The sequence below is a fragment of the Staurois parvus genome, unplaced genomic scaffold (assembly GCF_062004578.1).
Source record: "Staurois parvus isolate SC_StPar_1 unplaced genomic scaffold, SC_StPar_1.0 ptg000628l, whole genome shotgun sequence".
NCBI classification, from domain to species: domain Eukaryota; kingdom Metazoa; phylum Chordata; class Amphibia; order Anura; family Ranidae; genus Staurois; species Staurois parvus.
In genome coordinates this window covers 1,308,117-1,324,171 of record NW_028318424.1, presented here as the reverse complement: position 1 = coordinate 1,324,171, position 16,055 = coordinate 1,308,117, and the positions used below count along the sequence as shown (strand labels likewise).

Here is a 16,055-nt window from a genome sequence, read left to right as displayed (position 1 = left end):
TTCCAAAAAAACTTTACAACCTAATCCATTTTTAGAACAAAAAACATCTGGCCCGTAAGTCCTTTAATCTGCCAAAACACGCGATTAAATCCCATGATTTGTTGAAAAACACTGAGATTAAAGAAAGGAAATCTAAAATGGCTAGCTGCTGCCTGCCCAACGTGTTATTAATACTCTCCCTTTGTGTCAATTATAAAAGTCGTGTTTGCAAAGAGCCTTGCCTAATCGCATCAGATTACACCATCCTCGGCTGTATTACCGGGAACCTCTATCTGATCCAATCGCTGCCAAAAACATGAACAGAAAAAAAAAAGGAAAAACATTGTCTCGATGATTTAAAGATCAATGAGCGGAGAGGAAAAACCGGTGTCAGATTAGTTGAGCTAAACCCCGCTGCAAGGACTTTTCTGCCTGCAAGTTTCACAACACTCACACAAGGAGATTCCAAGCTGCAATGAATTAAATCTTTAAGAAGAGAAATTAATCTGCTCGGCTCTCAAACAGATTTGTGAGAGGAGCACAGAAATAGAGGAACTAGGTCGAGGAGTTTGGACTCGCTGTGAAGTGTCTGAGATGCAAGGGGTCATTAGTACAGATGTCAGACAATCCTCGCCTGTGGTTCCAGGCTCTCCCAGGGACCCTCTGGATTCAGCACCATGGACAACGACTGAGGCACATCTAATCTTTGCACCCCAACACTATACACATCATCTGGCAGGCCACTAAAAAATTTACAACTCGGAGGCCTGGTTATGAAGATCATTGTAATACCTGGCCATGGGAAGAACTCGAGGTACAGCGCACAGAAAAGTGAAGAATGTGCAAGAAAAAGTGAAGAAAAAAAAAATCACAACAGCAGACGTATCAAAACACAGAATATACTGCCTAGCTTGTGAAATGGTATATTAGATTAGGCATTATTTATTTATGGTCCTACAATAATAATTACAAAAAAAAATACTATTTTATAACAAACTTATTGCAGTATGTAAAATGGGAAAGACAATGAAAACATTTTCCTGACTAATGCAGGTATGTGTGGAAAATCCTCCCAAGCGCGTATCTTGGAAAAGAACCCTCATCTACTAGATGCAAACACAAATTATATATACATTCAATGGATACACTTATATGCTGGCTGAAGTGCTGCAGTGAGGAAATCCAACTCAGGAAGGGGGGGGGGGTTATTGACCTCCTCAACACAAGTGCACCCTGCTTCCTCAGGGGGATTAAGGAGGATCTTTAAAGCTGTAAATGATTAGCAGAATTTGAAACATACCAAACAATACCAATTTATGTGTAATAAAAATTGTGTCTAAAATTGTGGTTATTTAGATTAAAGATCCTTCTTACTATTCCTGAAGAAGCGGGTGCTCCCGATAAAATGCGAGTTGGATTTCCCCACTGCAGTTTTTCCTTTGGGAAGGGTACATGCTTGGGAGGATTTTCCATACATACCTGTATTAGAAAGGAAACCTATGGTTTCAATTGTCTTTCTCATTTTGTATCGTGTAATATAATTTTATTTTTTAATCATTATTATAGTGTATGGGCACCTTAAAAATCCATTTCCTCCTTAGCATAATTGTATTCTAAATTAGGATATGGTGTCCCTTTTATTTGCCCATGTACATAGTTCAAGGATTAATTTTTTTTTTTGCATTGCATTTAAACCAAACTGCTTTGTGCTGGAAGACCTATCTCCTCTACCTTTGGAGGGTTATTTTTGTTCCCTTCCCAGCTTATTCCATTGTGACGGATTATACAAGGTTTGGGGGTGATTATCTATGAAAAAATATTTAAAAAAAAAAGTATATCTAAAGACTTTTTTTTTAATTTAGAATGTGGTATGACATGGTTAAAATGCTTGCCAGTTTTTATGCCATCTATTGGGAATATTCCTCTTCATTCCTGTGCTGTAGTCACAACAGGAAGTGATGGAAATCTCCTCTTGAATAGTGGTCACTGGAACAGCTACCCCTTAACATAGTTTTTTTGTTTAAATCAGAATTTTAAATTTCTGATATGTGTATATATATATATATATATATATATATATATATATATAACAAGCATATGAAAAATTAAGAGATCTATCAAATGTGTGCGTGGAAGATGGCAATGAAGTGAATGTATACAAACATTCTAGAAGAAAATCCTGTAAATGTCTGCTACAAAAATATGAGCATGTGGATCTCCATGTTAAAATTAGAAAACTATTAATACATACCAGTACTTACACTCTTAAGGTATATAAAGGCCCATTCATTCTTCTGGATTTCAATAAATATAATACTAAACAGAGTGATCTGTCTATTATATATAACAGAGTGGTGCGTTTATTTTCTACCTCCAGGTACATTGTCCAAAAAGAATGGCCTAGATCTAACTCTAGTCAATTGTAATGTGTGATTCGTTCTTTCCAAGAAGTCCATAGTTTCTGGAATTTCAATGGACAACCTTTTCTGCTGTCAGTTTCTCAAAGGACAACATGGAGTGCATTTCTCCTAACCATTCCCTGACAGAAGAAAGGAAAACCCCAATTTCTGGCTATCAGCTTTCTTACAGTAAAATGTGCCAATATTTCCCATATAAAGATACATGTAATAGGATTATGTTGCAAAGACACAGTAAATACAGTATTCAGGGTTTGGATTATAGCATTCCTGTATCTGAATAGCTTAGGGCATCTCTAAAGGAGATGGAGCATATCTCACTGGCCCATGCCACATTTAACATCATTACTCTTCCCACTGATCCGAGGATTACGCATCACTTGTTGTCCCAGCCAAAATGGTGACCAATACAAATTGTGAAGGTGAATCTCCCCAGCAAGGACAAAAGCAGTAAAATTTTTATTAGTGCATGCAGCTCAATTTTGAAGGCTTGTGTGCAGAAATATTGGTATTTTTATTTTCCAATCAGATGTAAAAGACACAAATAAATGGAGCTCTTTAATTTTGTTTAAATGTAAGAAGTACAAAGAGCTAATCAGTTCATGTGCTGACAAGAAGCATGCTGACAGGAGGAGAGGGCAGAGTGACAGAGAAATGAGCTCATCAGTGTGCATCTCCTTTCTAGTGGCAGGAACAAGCACTACAGGGGAAACCTCGAACTGAAGAAGCAAAAGTTGGTTTTGTTGTTTAACTTTTTGATGGGCTATTTATTTTTTTTCTGTTATGTTCAGCTGAAGTTTTGCTTTTACTTATCTCTGACTTGAGCCAGTAAACAAATAATATAATGAGAAAGACAACTGCATGTAGGAAATAAACCTGCCCCAGTCTGGATGTAGTGAAAATATCATTCTCAATATTAATAATAGTAAAAAAAGTTCATCAATCACTTTGGGCCGTGTGTAACGTGTTACTTTGTGATTTTAGGTCATTCTTCTCACAATTTTACATACATATTGACTAATATTATTTGATTTTCTTTTTCATAAACAAGTTGATAAAGATTTTGAAATCTAGTATAGAGACTTTTTAACTTTCCTGACCATTTGTCGCATTATCTCACTTTGTGAGGGTCAAATAGTCTCAAATGCAACTTAAAGGAGAAGTATGGACAAAACGTTTTCTTTTTTTTAATTATTTGTATTATTTGGATAAATAAGGAAGGTTTACAGTGCCTGTGTGTTATTTATTTGCCCTCTATGTCCCATTGGGGAGATTTCCCTTTTCTTCCTGTCCCACAACCAAAGCAGGAAGTGAGAAGAAATCTCTCCAAAAGGAAAGGAATCCCTGGTTGTCACCGGAACTGGTGTCCCAATTGGACAATTTCCCTTACTTACCTGTTCTGGTGATAACCCTAAATTTTAGATTTTCTTTCACTTTCCCTCTTGGTGATAATGGAAAACAGGAAAAATAGAGAGGGTGAATCTCTCCAACAAGGGCACAGACAGCAATATGAATACTGACGGGTGTTCTAAACCCTTGTCACTCTATCCAAAATGTAAAAAAAAAAAGTTATACTTTAATGTAGGCTGGCTGGAAAACCATATTCGGTATGGGAGTTTACCAAAAATGAATATGTGGGGATTTAATCAAGTATGCATGGCTTGCTTCCTGTCTGCATTCACCTTCAACACGTCTGCTACTATCTATACAGACGCCGCCTTTTTCAACCATTTTACCACAGTGGAACCTTTGAAAGAGTTTTCTGGTTTCAGGGAACTCCTACTAAAAGTTATATCTTCAGCTCATGGTACATTTGTGTTATCAGTTTGTTGTAGAGAGTTTTAAATAAAGAAGGAGAGGCAAGAGTGCAATATATAACAGAAAAAAAAAACGGAATGCATCAAAGGTAGAAGAGTGGAGAATGAGCATGATTTTCTGTCTGCGATGTGAAGACCCCGGGAGCTCACCAATGATCAGACCTCACATGGAAATGTATACACAGACAATGGCGGAACGCCGAGCACAGCTAGAGCGCCAGATGTATCTACTTCCTAGACAAGAAAGGGTTAATGGCAGCAGGATTTCTTTGAACTACAATATAATAGTGAAAATATTGTCTGCCAGTTTCACTGGCCAAACTTTGCTTGTTCCTCTTGCACAAAAAATTGGAGCCCTGATGAAGGGAGGTGGGGATCTGTAAAACGTTCTCTGGTTTATAATGCTGTCTGTATCCCCTTGGATAGATTTACCATCTCTGCTTGAACTACTGACCAATATCACTAAGACCACAAGTGAGAGGAAATCCAAAAGTTTAAAACTGGGGAGATGTACTTTAACTTCCTGTTGCATCTTCAGAGCAAAAAATTATGAAAAATCACCCCAGCAGAACAGACAACAAAAAGATCAATGTGTAGTAACGAGATCACTGGCTCTAGTGAGGTTGCTCATGTGAAGGAAGAATCCCCTTTGCTGGGTACCCAGAATGTGACTCAAAGCTTGAAGCGTAAAAACACAAAAGGAGCGCCAAACCAAATGGTGAAAGGGTCTGGGTGGCTTTAAAGATTCATGCTATGATCAACTACAACAGCCAATGCATTTCTAGGGCCAACGTACCTCCCCCTTCATCAAGACTTGGAATCATTAAAAGGGTTTTAGTGGAATCTGATTTGCCAAGACAATATGCATTAGATCTAGCTCATCTGCTCATGGGATTAAAAAAAAAAGTCTCAAAATTAGCAGAGGCTGACATGGGCTTTAAATCTTCCCTACTGTGTCCAAAACTTGAAAAAAAACAAAAACGTTTAGGCTATACCTAAATTTTAGCTTTATTTAGCCACACTGCCAGGGCTAGCATGTCTCCATACTGCTTGGTGAGACCCACTAAACATCAGATGGGCCAAAGGATGCCTATACCCAAAAAGCGTTAGCAGTTGTTAACATTGCTTGAACACTCCGCAAAGTATTACTAAACAAAGCTAGAAGTGTCTCAAATACACAGGAAAACCTGAACATTTCCCACTGACACTTCAAGAGCCTGAACATGCAGAGTAGCACTAAGATAAACTGAAAACATTTTGCTGCTCTGTCTTCCAATAAAATATAACAGGAAGTCAGATTTGCTGGGATGAACAGGAACGGTGCGCAGCAGAGATACACTTTAACCAGCTGCATATGCTCCCCATCATGGGACGTACATTGTGTGGACTGCAGGGGAACAATGAGTCTGACAACATAGGAAAACATGTTTAGGGTTTCTTATTGTATGTTTGTGTATCCGCTGCGCAAATGAGACATCATCGTAATCTGCTGTGCTGTCTGAGCCGCGATAAAACTATATAATTAACACCTACTTGCACTTCCTCTTGTAAAAAGTAAAATATCTTAATTGCTTATAGACTTTTCAAAGTTTTGTCATTTGCATGCAGAATAATTAGCTTTCTATAAAAAAAAAAAAAATTTCCATAGATGAGCGACATCTTGTATTTTGACATAATCCATCTATAAAAAGCTCTATGAAATGAATAATGAAGAAACCCCATTTTATGTATGCCTTTTGCACTATACCGAGGGGATAAGTGGTGATACCAGTGTGGTGGGAGTCCATAAACTGGGAACTCTTTATGAATACCTTACAGCAGGCCTAAATGCCAGCTGGATGACATTTCATTTTGCTTTGTGCACTGGGTATCAAACAAGTGTCATGCATTTTTTTTTCGTTTAAATACTATTTTATCTTCTTTTCTTTGTTTGTTGCATCTCAGTGCTGTTAATCTCCTGCAGCTACTTCCTGGTTACATGCAATACTCCTGCAATGGCTTTATGGCATTTCTCAGGTGGGTTTCATAAAAGGTGACAAAAGTGGACAATGCCTGTGTAATGTGTGTCAGCATGGCTGCTTTCAGTCCTCATCAGAAGCCTTTGTGACAGTGTGACCATGCAAGATAAAAAGCGGGAGACAGAGACATGGTTGTCACCCTATAAGGCTAGGTTCACACTGTACATTGATCTGATCAAAAGGCTGCACTCCCCCTAAATAAATTCCCCTTGTACCATATACTAGACATTGATCTGATCAAAAGGCTGCACTCCCCCTAAATAAATTCCCCTTGTACCATATACTAGACATTGATCTGAGCAAAAGGCTGCGCTCCCCCTAAACAAATTCCCCTTGTACCATATACTAGACATTGATCTGATCAAAAGGCTGTGCTCCCCCTAAATAAATTCCCCTTGTACAATATACTAGACATTGATCTGATAAAAAGGCTGTGCTCACCCTAAATAAATTCCCCTTGTACCATATACTAGACATTGATCTGATCAAAAGGCTGCGCTCACCCTAAATAGATTCCCCTTGTACCATATACTAGACATTGATCTGATCAAAAGGCTGCGCTCACCCTAAATAGGTTCATACTGTGTGGGGTGGTTGTGGGTGTCTCAGCTGTACTCACGCCTGCAACCACCTGCAGCCAAAATGTAAAAAATGTACCATTCATTCTTAATGGCAGCCCAATGCATCTCAACCTGCAGTACATTTACGGGTGCAGGAACCACAGGGAAATCACATGGTGCAAAAGCATCAAGCAATTTCCCTGCAGCTGCGGTTTTTAAATGGTGCAAGCACCTTTTTTTTTTTTTTGCAGGAAACGCAGGCACAGTAGCCCATTCAAATGAATTAACTGCTGTGCCTGTGCAAATGCAGGTCACAAACCCGCACAAGCGTGAACCTAGGGTAACGAACCAATGACCTTCATAGCGCTATCACAAGGGATTAATCAAAAACTGCAGATGTAAGACTGAAAATTAGTTTGGAAAATACATTAACACGTTAACGTTTCTATGAGATTTTAGTGACTGGATTGAAAGAACATGTCACATATGACTATTTTGCATTTTATTAGAATCATAAGACCCAAACTAAAAGCTGAATTCTAGGTGCAAAACTTTAATTTAACATATTTGCACAACAGCCATGAATAATAGAAAACCAATAGAAAATCCACCCTGAGAAATACCATGTAGCCATCATTAAAATGCATGTAGACAGGAACGGACAGCAAAGAGGTCGCAGGAGATCAGCAGCACTGAGAAGGAATAAAAAAGGTGAAAGCAAGGATTTTTTATTACAAGACAAATTGCAATTGTGTATGATACACAGACAACAGAACAAACTAAATGTCATTCAGTTGTGGTTTATTGAAGCAGAAGTAAACCCCAAGTGTTGAATGAAATATGCATAATTAAGCTGTCAGCATTCAAATTTGGTGGAACTGCAAGTCACAGAATGTCTTGTCAGCTCAAGCAACTCTTGCAGGCCCAGTGAACCCCACACATAGGAAAAATAACATATATAGAGAAAACACTTTGTGACTTCTAAGGAAACACAACACTTAACAAAAATCTACATTAGAGCTTTATGCACAAATCCCTCATATGATGTTCCTGTTGTGCATTGTGCTCTATTGTCTCGTAAAGATGACGAGAGGCGATGAGAGTGCCGCTGAAGGACAGGTATTCACATGCTGACCTGAGGGGGAGGAACCTTTTTTTACCCAACAAAAGGAAGTTCAGAGCATGGGGTACTTAACACAACCTGTTGCTGTGGAGTCATCACAATACACATTGTGTTGCAAATCCTGCCCTTTGGGTCAAGGTCATTGAACGCACAAATGCACGAAAGAGTGTCCTTCATCTCCATCACTGACTGCAAAGCACATCACAGGAATTTTTTATCTTATTGATGCATGGGCTTTGGTAGTATCCACTGAACTATTGAGTGTACTTAACCTCTAGTCTCTTACTACAGCAATATTGTTTATATAGGTAACAAAAAGATTGGAGATTATTGTTCAATTATAGATTTTTTTTTTTTAAATTTCACTTTTTTGGTTTAATTTTTTCTTCTACAATAGAGAATCTGTACCCTAACTAAACAGGGTCCTTTTGTGAACAGATGTCTGTAATCACAGAGAAAGACAGTCAAGAAATTACAGGTGTGTATCCAAGGCTTCATGGAGACACAGGTACCATGGCGGTGCAAAGGTCACAGGATTAGACAGGGAGCTCTGGGGTCACAGAATGCAGTGGAGTCACTGGGTGACACAGCATGCACTGGGGTCCCTGGTTGACATAGCATGCTCCAGGGGCACTGGGTGGCTCAACATGTACTGGGGTCCCCTGGGTGACACAGCATGCTCCAGGGGCACTGGGTGGCTCAAGCACTGGGGTCCCCTGGGTGACACAGCATGCTCCAGGGTCACTAGGTGATTTAGGGTTCTATAGCATCACAGGGGTCATAGGATGACACCGGATTCTCAGGAGTCACTGGGACCATGAAGACGCAGTATGCTCAGGGTGCTCTGGAGTCACAGCAGGACACAGATTACTGAAGCACAAACCAGGTAATGCAGGATAGGAGCATGACATATTTGTAGCAACATTTTACTGGAACATCAGGCCATACATCACTTCACCGTTAAAAGTTTGGGCCAACTGAAAATGACAGGCCTTTAACAGTGTTTCTATGGGCTTTAAAGAGGTCTCTAGCTCAATTCAGCTTTTTGTGACTTTACCTACACCACTAAATTCCACCTGAGTACAATTTCTCCTTTGGCAGAGTACAACATTTCCACATTTTCCAGACTGAATGGAACAAAGTGGCCAATGTGCATTATTTACAACAACACCGGCAGCTCCGTTGTAACTTGATGCACAAAATAAACATTGTGGGGATATGAGAAAGGCTTTGAATAGGCCAGTGACAAGGGAATGACTCACCTAAAGAATTGATTCTAACAGGAGGACTGGCGAGGGTGGAGGAGACGGACGGTTTGTGGGAGCTGTTACCGCTGCTTATCCTGGATGGAGGGATGTGTGGGGAGGTGGGTGACGTGGGGGATTTGCTGTCTGAGGTCTTGGGCTTGGCGGAAAGGTTCAGTGGCTGAGCGACATCATCCTGGAATAGAAAACAACATATAAGATATATTTCCCCATACATTATTAGGGCACAGTGAAAAATCCAATAATCGCAAAATTACCTCCTATTTACACTACAATGTAAATACATGTAGGTGATTAAAGATGGGCTTTCCCTCTGTGCAGGAGCTCCCTGTAATAAAGACCGGTCCCTGCTGCTCTCTCTCCTTGTGCAGGGTGACTGGTCTTGTAGTCTGTAGTGGGTGGGACATGCTCAGTCCCTCCCACCGCTCTGCTCTCTGCATAGGTTATGTACACTACAGTGATGATATCATCACTACTTTTACAAGTTATTATCTGGGTTTGCAAATTTGGTGCTCACTAGATGGATCTATATCCCTTGTGACTACTGAGGAAAAGATTTAAATGAAAGTTTATCTGACCGAGTTCAGCTTTAATACTGCTACAAGGTGGCACAGGTGTGCAAAATCACGTTCTGCACCACCATCATTCGCGGCCGCGGCTGTCAATCACCAGATCCCGGCCAGTGATTGCTCTCTGGCACCCGGTGACTTCCGACGATGTGCAGCCATCCAAAACAGTGTGCGTACAGTGAAGCACACTGACACGGCCCCCTAGTAAAACACTCTTAGCACACAGTTAACCCTTTGATTGTCTCATGTTAACCCCTTCCTGCTCAGTGCCATTAGTACAGTGTCAGTGCTTTTTTTTTTAGCACTGATCACTGTATTGGTGTCACTGGGGATGTCAGTGACACCTAGTCAGTTCCCACCAGTGGCAGCATGCTATAAGCCGCTGATTGCTGCCATTACTAGTAAAAAAAAAAATTAAAAATTGAAGTGTCTATACAGCTATTTGTAAATGGTAAAACTTTCACGTAAACCAATTCATTTACACGTATTGGGATTTTGTTTTAGCACAGACATGGAGCAGAATACATTTTGGCCTAAATTTATGATGAAATTTAATTTACATTTTTTTTTTGGACATGTTTAATAGCAAAAAGTCAAAAATAGTTTTTTTTTCCCTCAAAATTGTTGGCCCTTCTTTTATAGCACAAAAAAAAAATGCACAGGCAATCAAATACAACCAAAAGAAAGCTCAATTTGTGGGAAAAAAAGGATGTAAATTTAATTTGGGTGCATGACTGCGCAACTGTCAGTTAAAGTAACGCAAAAAATGGCCTGGTCAGGAGGGGGGGGGGGGGGTAAATCCTCAGGAGTGCAAGTGGTTATAAGAATGCAGATACTATTTACACACAAACACAAGAAAGCTATGAACTTTCTCTATCTCAATACTGTGTAAAATGGCATCTGACAATTTACAGCCAGTTTAAGTCTGGAATATTTTACAAAATGTTTACAAGGTAAGAGTGAAAATTATTAACTAAGTTCAAGTGTATCAAAAGCCAAAACCTATTTTTTTTTAGTGTTTAGAGCTCTGTTAAGTCTTCTTGCTGTCTGTGTCCCCACTGGGGAGATTAACCCTCTTTATTTGTCCTTGTGACCACTGTCTCTGTTAAGTGTGAGGAAATGCAACATTTTACAGTTGTCGCCTGAACAGGAGGTGAGGGAACATCTTCTAACGGGAACATCTGTACTGATGACACAACAAGATGAGATTGTAGATATCATCTCTCTCACTTCCTGTTGTTCCTCTGGGACAGGAAGTATAGGAAAATTAAGTGTCCTGACAAGCTACTTTTAGAAAATGAATGCCCCCCCAATCTTCATTCTAGAGGGATATTAAGAACAAGGAGATTTTCTTCATGCACATAATCTTGTTTCTGCTCCTGAATGTAGGTAAGAGAAAGCTGTATGCAATAAATATTCATTTAAATTGCTCAATAGGTTTTCATTAAACAAAGCCAGATTCACACGACCGCACAGCAGCTGGAATAGACAGTGTGTGGAGAGAGACCGAGAGAGATATAAATGTATAATAGTATGTGTATGTATGAATGCAAGTTAGGGACCTTAGATTGTACACCCCTTGAGGGTTAGGGACTGATGTGAATGTACAATATATACAGTCAGGTCCATAAATATTGGGACAGTGACAGCTCTTCGGATCTCATCTTGAGAGTTGACAGCAACAGATTCCAAATGCAAATAGCAAACTTGAAATGAACTCTGGACCTTTTATCTGCTCATTGTAATTGGGATAATGAGGGAATAACACACACCTGGCCATGGAACAGCTGAGAAGCCAATTGTCCCATTACTTTTGGTCCCTTAACAAGTGGGAGGCACATATGCAAACTGTTGTAATTCCTACACCGTTCACCTAATTTGGATGGAAATGCCCTCAAATCAAAGCTGATAGTCTGCAGTTAAAGCACATCTTGTTTGTTTCATTTCAAATCCATTGTGGTGGTGTATAGAGCCAAAAATTTTAGAATTGTGCCGATGTCCCAATATTTATGGACCTGACTATGTAAAGCACTGCATAAAAATAAAATAATAATAGTGTGGGACTCTGATGGGGACATTAGAGTGTGAGCTCCTTTGGTGCAGAGACTCCTGTGACTGGCTTACGTTTCCCTGTACAGTACTATAGAATATGTCAGAACTATATAGAATAGTGGAACATTAGAGAGTAAGCTCCTCTGGTGCAGAGACTGATGTGACTGGCTCAGTGTTTTCTGTACAGCACTATGGAATATGTCAGAGCTATATAAATGTATAATAATAGTGTGTGACTGTGGTGGGGACAGTAGAGTGTGAGCTCCTCTGGTGCAGAGGCTGCTGTGACTGGCTCAGTGTTCTCTGTACAGCACTATGGAATATGTTTAGAGCTATATAAATGTATAATAATAATAGTGTGTGACTGTGGTGGGGATAGTAGAATGTAAGCTCCTCTGGTGCAGAGACTAATGTGACTGGCTCAGTGTTCTCTGTACAGCACTATGGAATATGTCAGAGCTATATAAATGTATAATAATAATACTGTGGGACTGTGGTGGGAGAGAATATAAGCTCATGCGGTGGAGAGACTGATGCGACTGGCTCAGTGTTCTTTGTACAACACTGCTGAATATGTCAGAGCTATATAAATTCATATCAGACCATGCTGGGACAAGTAATCTCTCAACATTAACTACAGAGCTACAACCATATTGTGTTATTAAAGGAATTCCGTCATTATAAAAATATTAGTGGCAGGGATCAGGTTCCTCTGGCATCTCTTACCTATTTTAATCAGTGCTCATTATAGTGATCTCTTTATGAGCCTATGTGGCTTAAAAACTGCCTTTCATAACAATATGTTGGTCACTGCAGCCCCAAGTACAACCTAGAACGCCAGAGGACAGGACTGAGGAACAGTAACCTCGCCCAAGGAGGAAGTGACAGTCCCTGGCTTGGGGACAATGCTTCTATTACAAATGCAAACTGATGTGCAGTCACAAAGACTCAGCCTGGAACACTTGTGTGGCTGGCGAGGAGGAATCATTCTCTGCACGTCCAAACGCCATGACTTGAAGGGCACGAGAATTGAATTCCTATTAACATTAAATACTATCAGTACAATGTCAGATGTCACGGCAGTCTCTTCCGATAACCACAACGTTCGTATCATTTCCATCTTGTCAGTGCGGGATCTAAGAGAGGCTGGGCGAGGGGTCATCCCATCCTAATTTTAAATTGTAGTTTTCTTTACATCAACAGTCAGAAATGAGATGAGAAAAAAACTGATGTCCCTGCAAGTGGAAAACTGGCTAAATGCTACTATAAAATCAAAGACTTGCAAAGCTTTGCTGTAGATTGTTAGCTCTTCTGTCTCTGCATCTAGTCTAAGTTTACCTAGGGGATTCAACAACACACCAAACTAGCAAACCGTGTTTATGGCAGCTGAATGATGCCAAATAATTCATTCAAATTATATGAAATGTTAAGAAGAAGACACAAATATGTATGAGCTACAGGAGGATACAATAGTTCCTGCCTCTAATTCCTTCTTAGAGCTGATCTATGTAGCCATACGATTTTCCTGCAGGAAGGTAATGATCCCACAGCATCAATGCCTTTCTTCTGCATTATTTCCTATAATCCATTGTATTTGTTAACATGGAGTTGTGGCTTTTTCTCATTTTCACCACTTGGCCAAGGCACTTGTAGGCTGATCAACACAAATAGGGTACTCCACCCTTTCTCACTGGAAGATTATGAATGATAGTCACATGGCTCACCCTTTAATTCCTAATTTTTTGTTAAAATCAAGGGCAGTGGTTATATAATGGTAACAATAAAGAGAAACCAATCAAAATTGCACCTTGGGAAATTTGGTTAGCTTCTATAAGCTATACAAGTTGGGCAAGTTGCCTTTGCTCCTTGCACCATTTTTCAGAAAAGACAGCAGTATACTCCTTGATGTGTAAACCAGGCAAAGCATATATTTTTTTTTTTTTGGCCAAATCTGCAGTGAATTATACAAATCATGTATAACAAATGCCTGGATTCCTCCTCTGAGTGATTATCTGCAGATAAGAGATACAGGAATGCAACTGTACAGCCAAAGAACATTGAACAAGTTGGTGATTCTCCTGCTCAGAATATGGCACTCTTTGAAAACATAGCAGTAGAGGTAACTAGTAGAAGATTTCACAGATCTGTGTTTTTAGATAGGTCACCAAATCAGGGCAGCTTTTCCCTACACACATCTGAGTGTGTTTTAGAGTTCATTTAGAAGAATTAATTGAATTTTATCAGTTCGCTGTTTTGTTATCCCTGTACTTTCACTAAAGAAAAGACATGGAATATTCATGGACTGAGGTGATGCCCCCCCACCCCGACCATCAGAATCTGGGGGTGACCTACCATACACTATTCATATAATGTCTCCATGGCCTGTCATTGAGCTGGGATGGAGGATATGGTGACATTCCCTCTCCAGGGACACTGACTGCGCCCTCTTCTCCACCTGTATGAAACTGTCACAGACACACAAAGGAAAATGGACTTCTCTAGAAGCTAAATCCCCATTGGAAACGTCAAAGATTCTGTGCAATTTACAATTACAACTCTGGAATGTGAAAGTAATGGAAAGAAGTGTCATGGTGACGAATCACCCACATTTTCCAGTGTGGGAATGAACCAGCTTCTCACTTTGTTTTCAGGCATTTCTCTTTATTAGTAGAAATAACATTTCAACGTTGTTGTAAAGCGGTTACGTTGCTTTCTGTCATAAACCTTTTTTGTCTCCTAGTGAATATTCTGGGTCAGGGATCATGCTATGTACAAAACTATATAAACCTCCAGCAGTCTCTGTGGTGTGTCCCGCCAGTCTAATCCAGATGACAGGGTCTCATAATCCTCCATATCTGTGCTTGCTTGAAAACCTTAAATTTGCGAATTTAAGTCTAGTGGTGGAAACTATATCTATTGCTGGTTGCGAGCAATAGATTTCCATCATCTAGGGCCCTGCACGGATTGGAAGGGTAAAGGATGAGTATCCAAAGTCCAGGCCATACCTATGATAGCTATTTCTAAATGACACAGATGGGCTACTAAACACTTCTGATATCCTGTTCCAAACTGGACAAGGACTAAGAGGACCAAAGGGAAATACTGGCTTGCCTGGCTTCAAAGGTATAAATGGTGCAATGGGAGAGCCAGGGGCAATCGTAGCAACCGATGGATCTTTAATTACAAGGATATCAGAATTACTTGGGAGAAAAGATCCTGTGTGGAGGGTGAGCAGTGTTGCTGATGCCAGTGGTTGGAGGAGGTCTTTAAGGAGAGGAGTAAGTGCCACCATTGATGATACCGAGTGAGTTGACTGACCTGTGACAAGTAATACCTGTGGTGTGATCCTAGAAGCGAGCTGGCCCATGTGGTCACTGTAAGGAGGTCAGGGGGCATTTTGGCCACTTGAGGACTTGCACCTGTGATGTGACCATGATTACACATTAGCACCTGCATGATTTTGATGTTGGAGCATGATTTGATATTTTCAGTTTTGGACTATATATATATATTTTTGTACATAAGCATTATTTTTGTCTGTCTAGGATTTTTATCTTACTGTTTATGTGGACCATTTATGTGGTTAAGTGTGTTACACTTATCACTTTTGTTTTAGGATATTATCCCTATCAAGGCATGCACACACAGTTTTACACTATTGATTTGTGAATAAGAGATCCCTCAAGTGTGGATTAAGGGGGATTGGGAATATATTTATTATTCACGTTTTAAATGATTGTGTGTAACGATGTCACATTGTCACTTAATTTTACACCCACAGATCCATGAAGGATCTTATCACTTTATTATATATATTTATTGTATACTTATTTTTATATAGTATTTATAGCGCTGCACTATATAGTATATTATTTGCACAGTAAAGGCATATTTTTGGCAATTCGACCATACAGCTCATTTTCTGTTCAAGTATTGTCATACTGTGCTCCTGCAAAACAACCACACTGTTTTTTTCCAGAGCAGCCTGTATTTCTCCAGAGGTCACCTATGGGTTTTCCTTTGTAACCCGAACAATTCGTCTAGCAGTTGTGGCTGCAATCTTTCTTGGTCTACCTGATCTTGGCTTAGTATCAAGAGATCCACGAATTTTCCACCTCTTAAAAAGTGATTTAACAGTACTGACTGGCATATTCATGGCTTTGGACTTTTTATATCCTTTTCCAACTTTATAAAGTTCCATTACCTTGTTACGCAGGTCTTTTGACAGTGCTTTTCTGAACCTCATGGCTCAGTA

The 16,055-nt window shown here is 39.7% G+C and overlaps 1 protein-coding gene across 5 annotated transcripts in view; it reads right to left on the bottom strand.

The window, feature by feature from the left end:
* The window catches only part of SOX5 (SRY-box transcription factor 5), a 288,812-nt gene that overhangs the window by 27,972 nt on the left and 244,785 nt on the right, over window positions 1–16,055 (bottom strand). For all 5 annotated transcript variants that reach the window (XM_089693351.1, XM_089693352.1, XM_089693350.1 and 2 more), the window contains one exon: window positions 9,177–9,354. In XM_089693351.1, coding sequence (XP_089549477.1) covers window positions 9,177–9,354 — 178 coding nt within the window. The remainder of the gene's footprint in view (window positions 1–9,176; window positions 9,355–16,055) is intronic.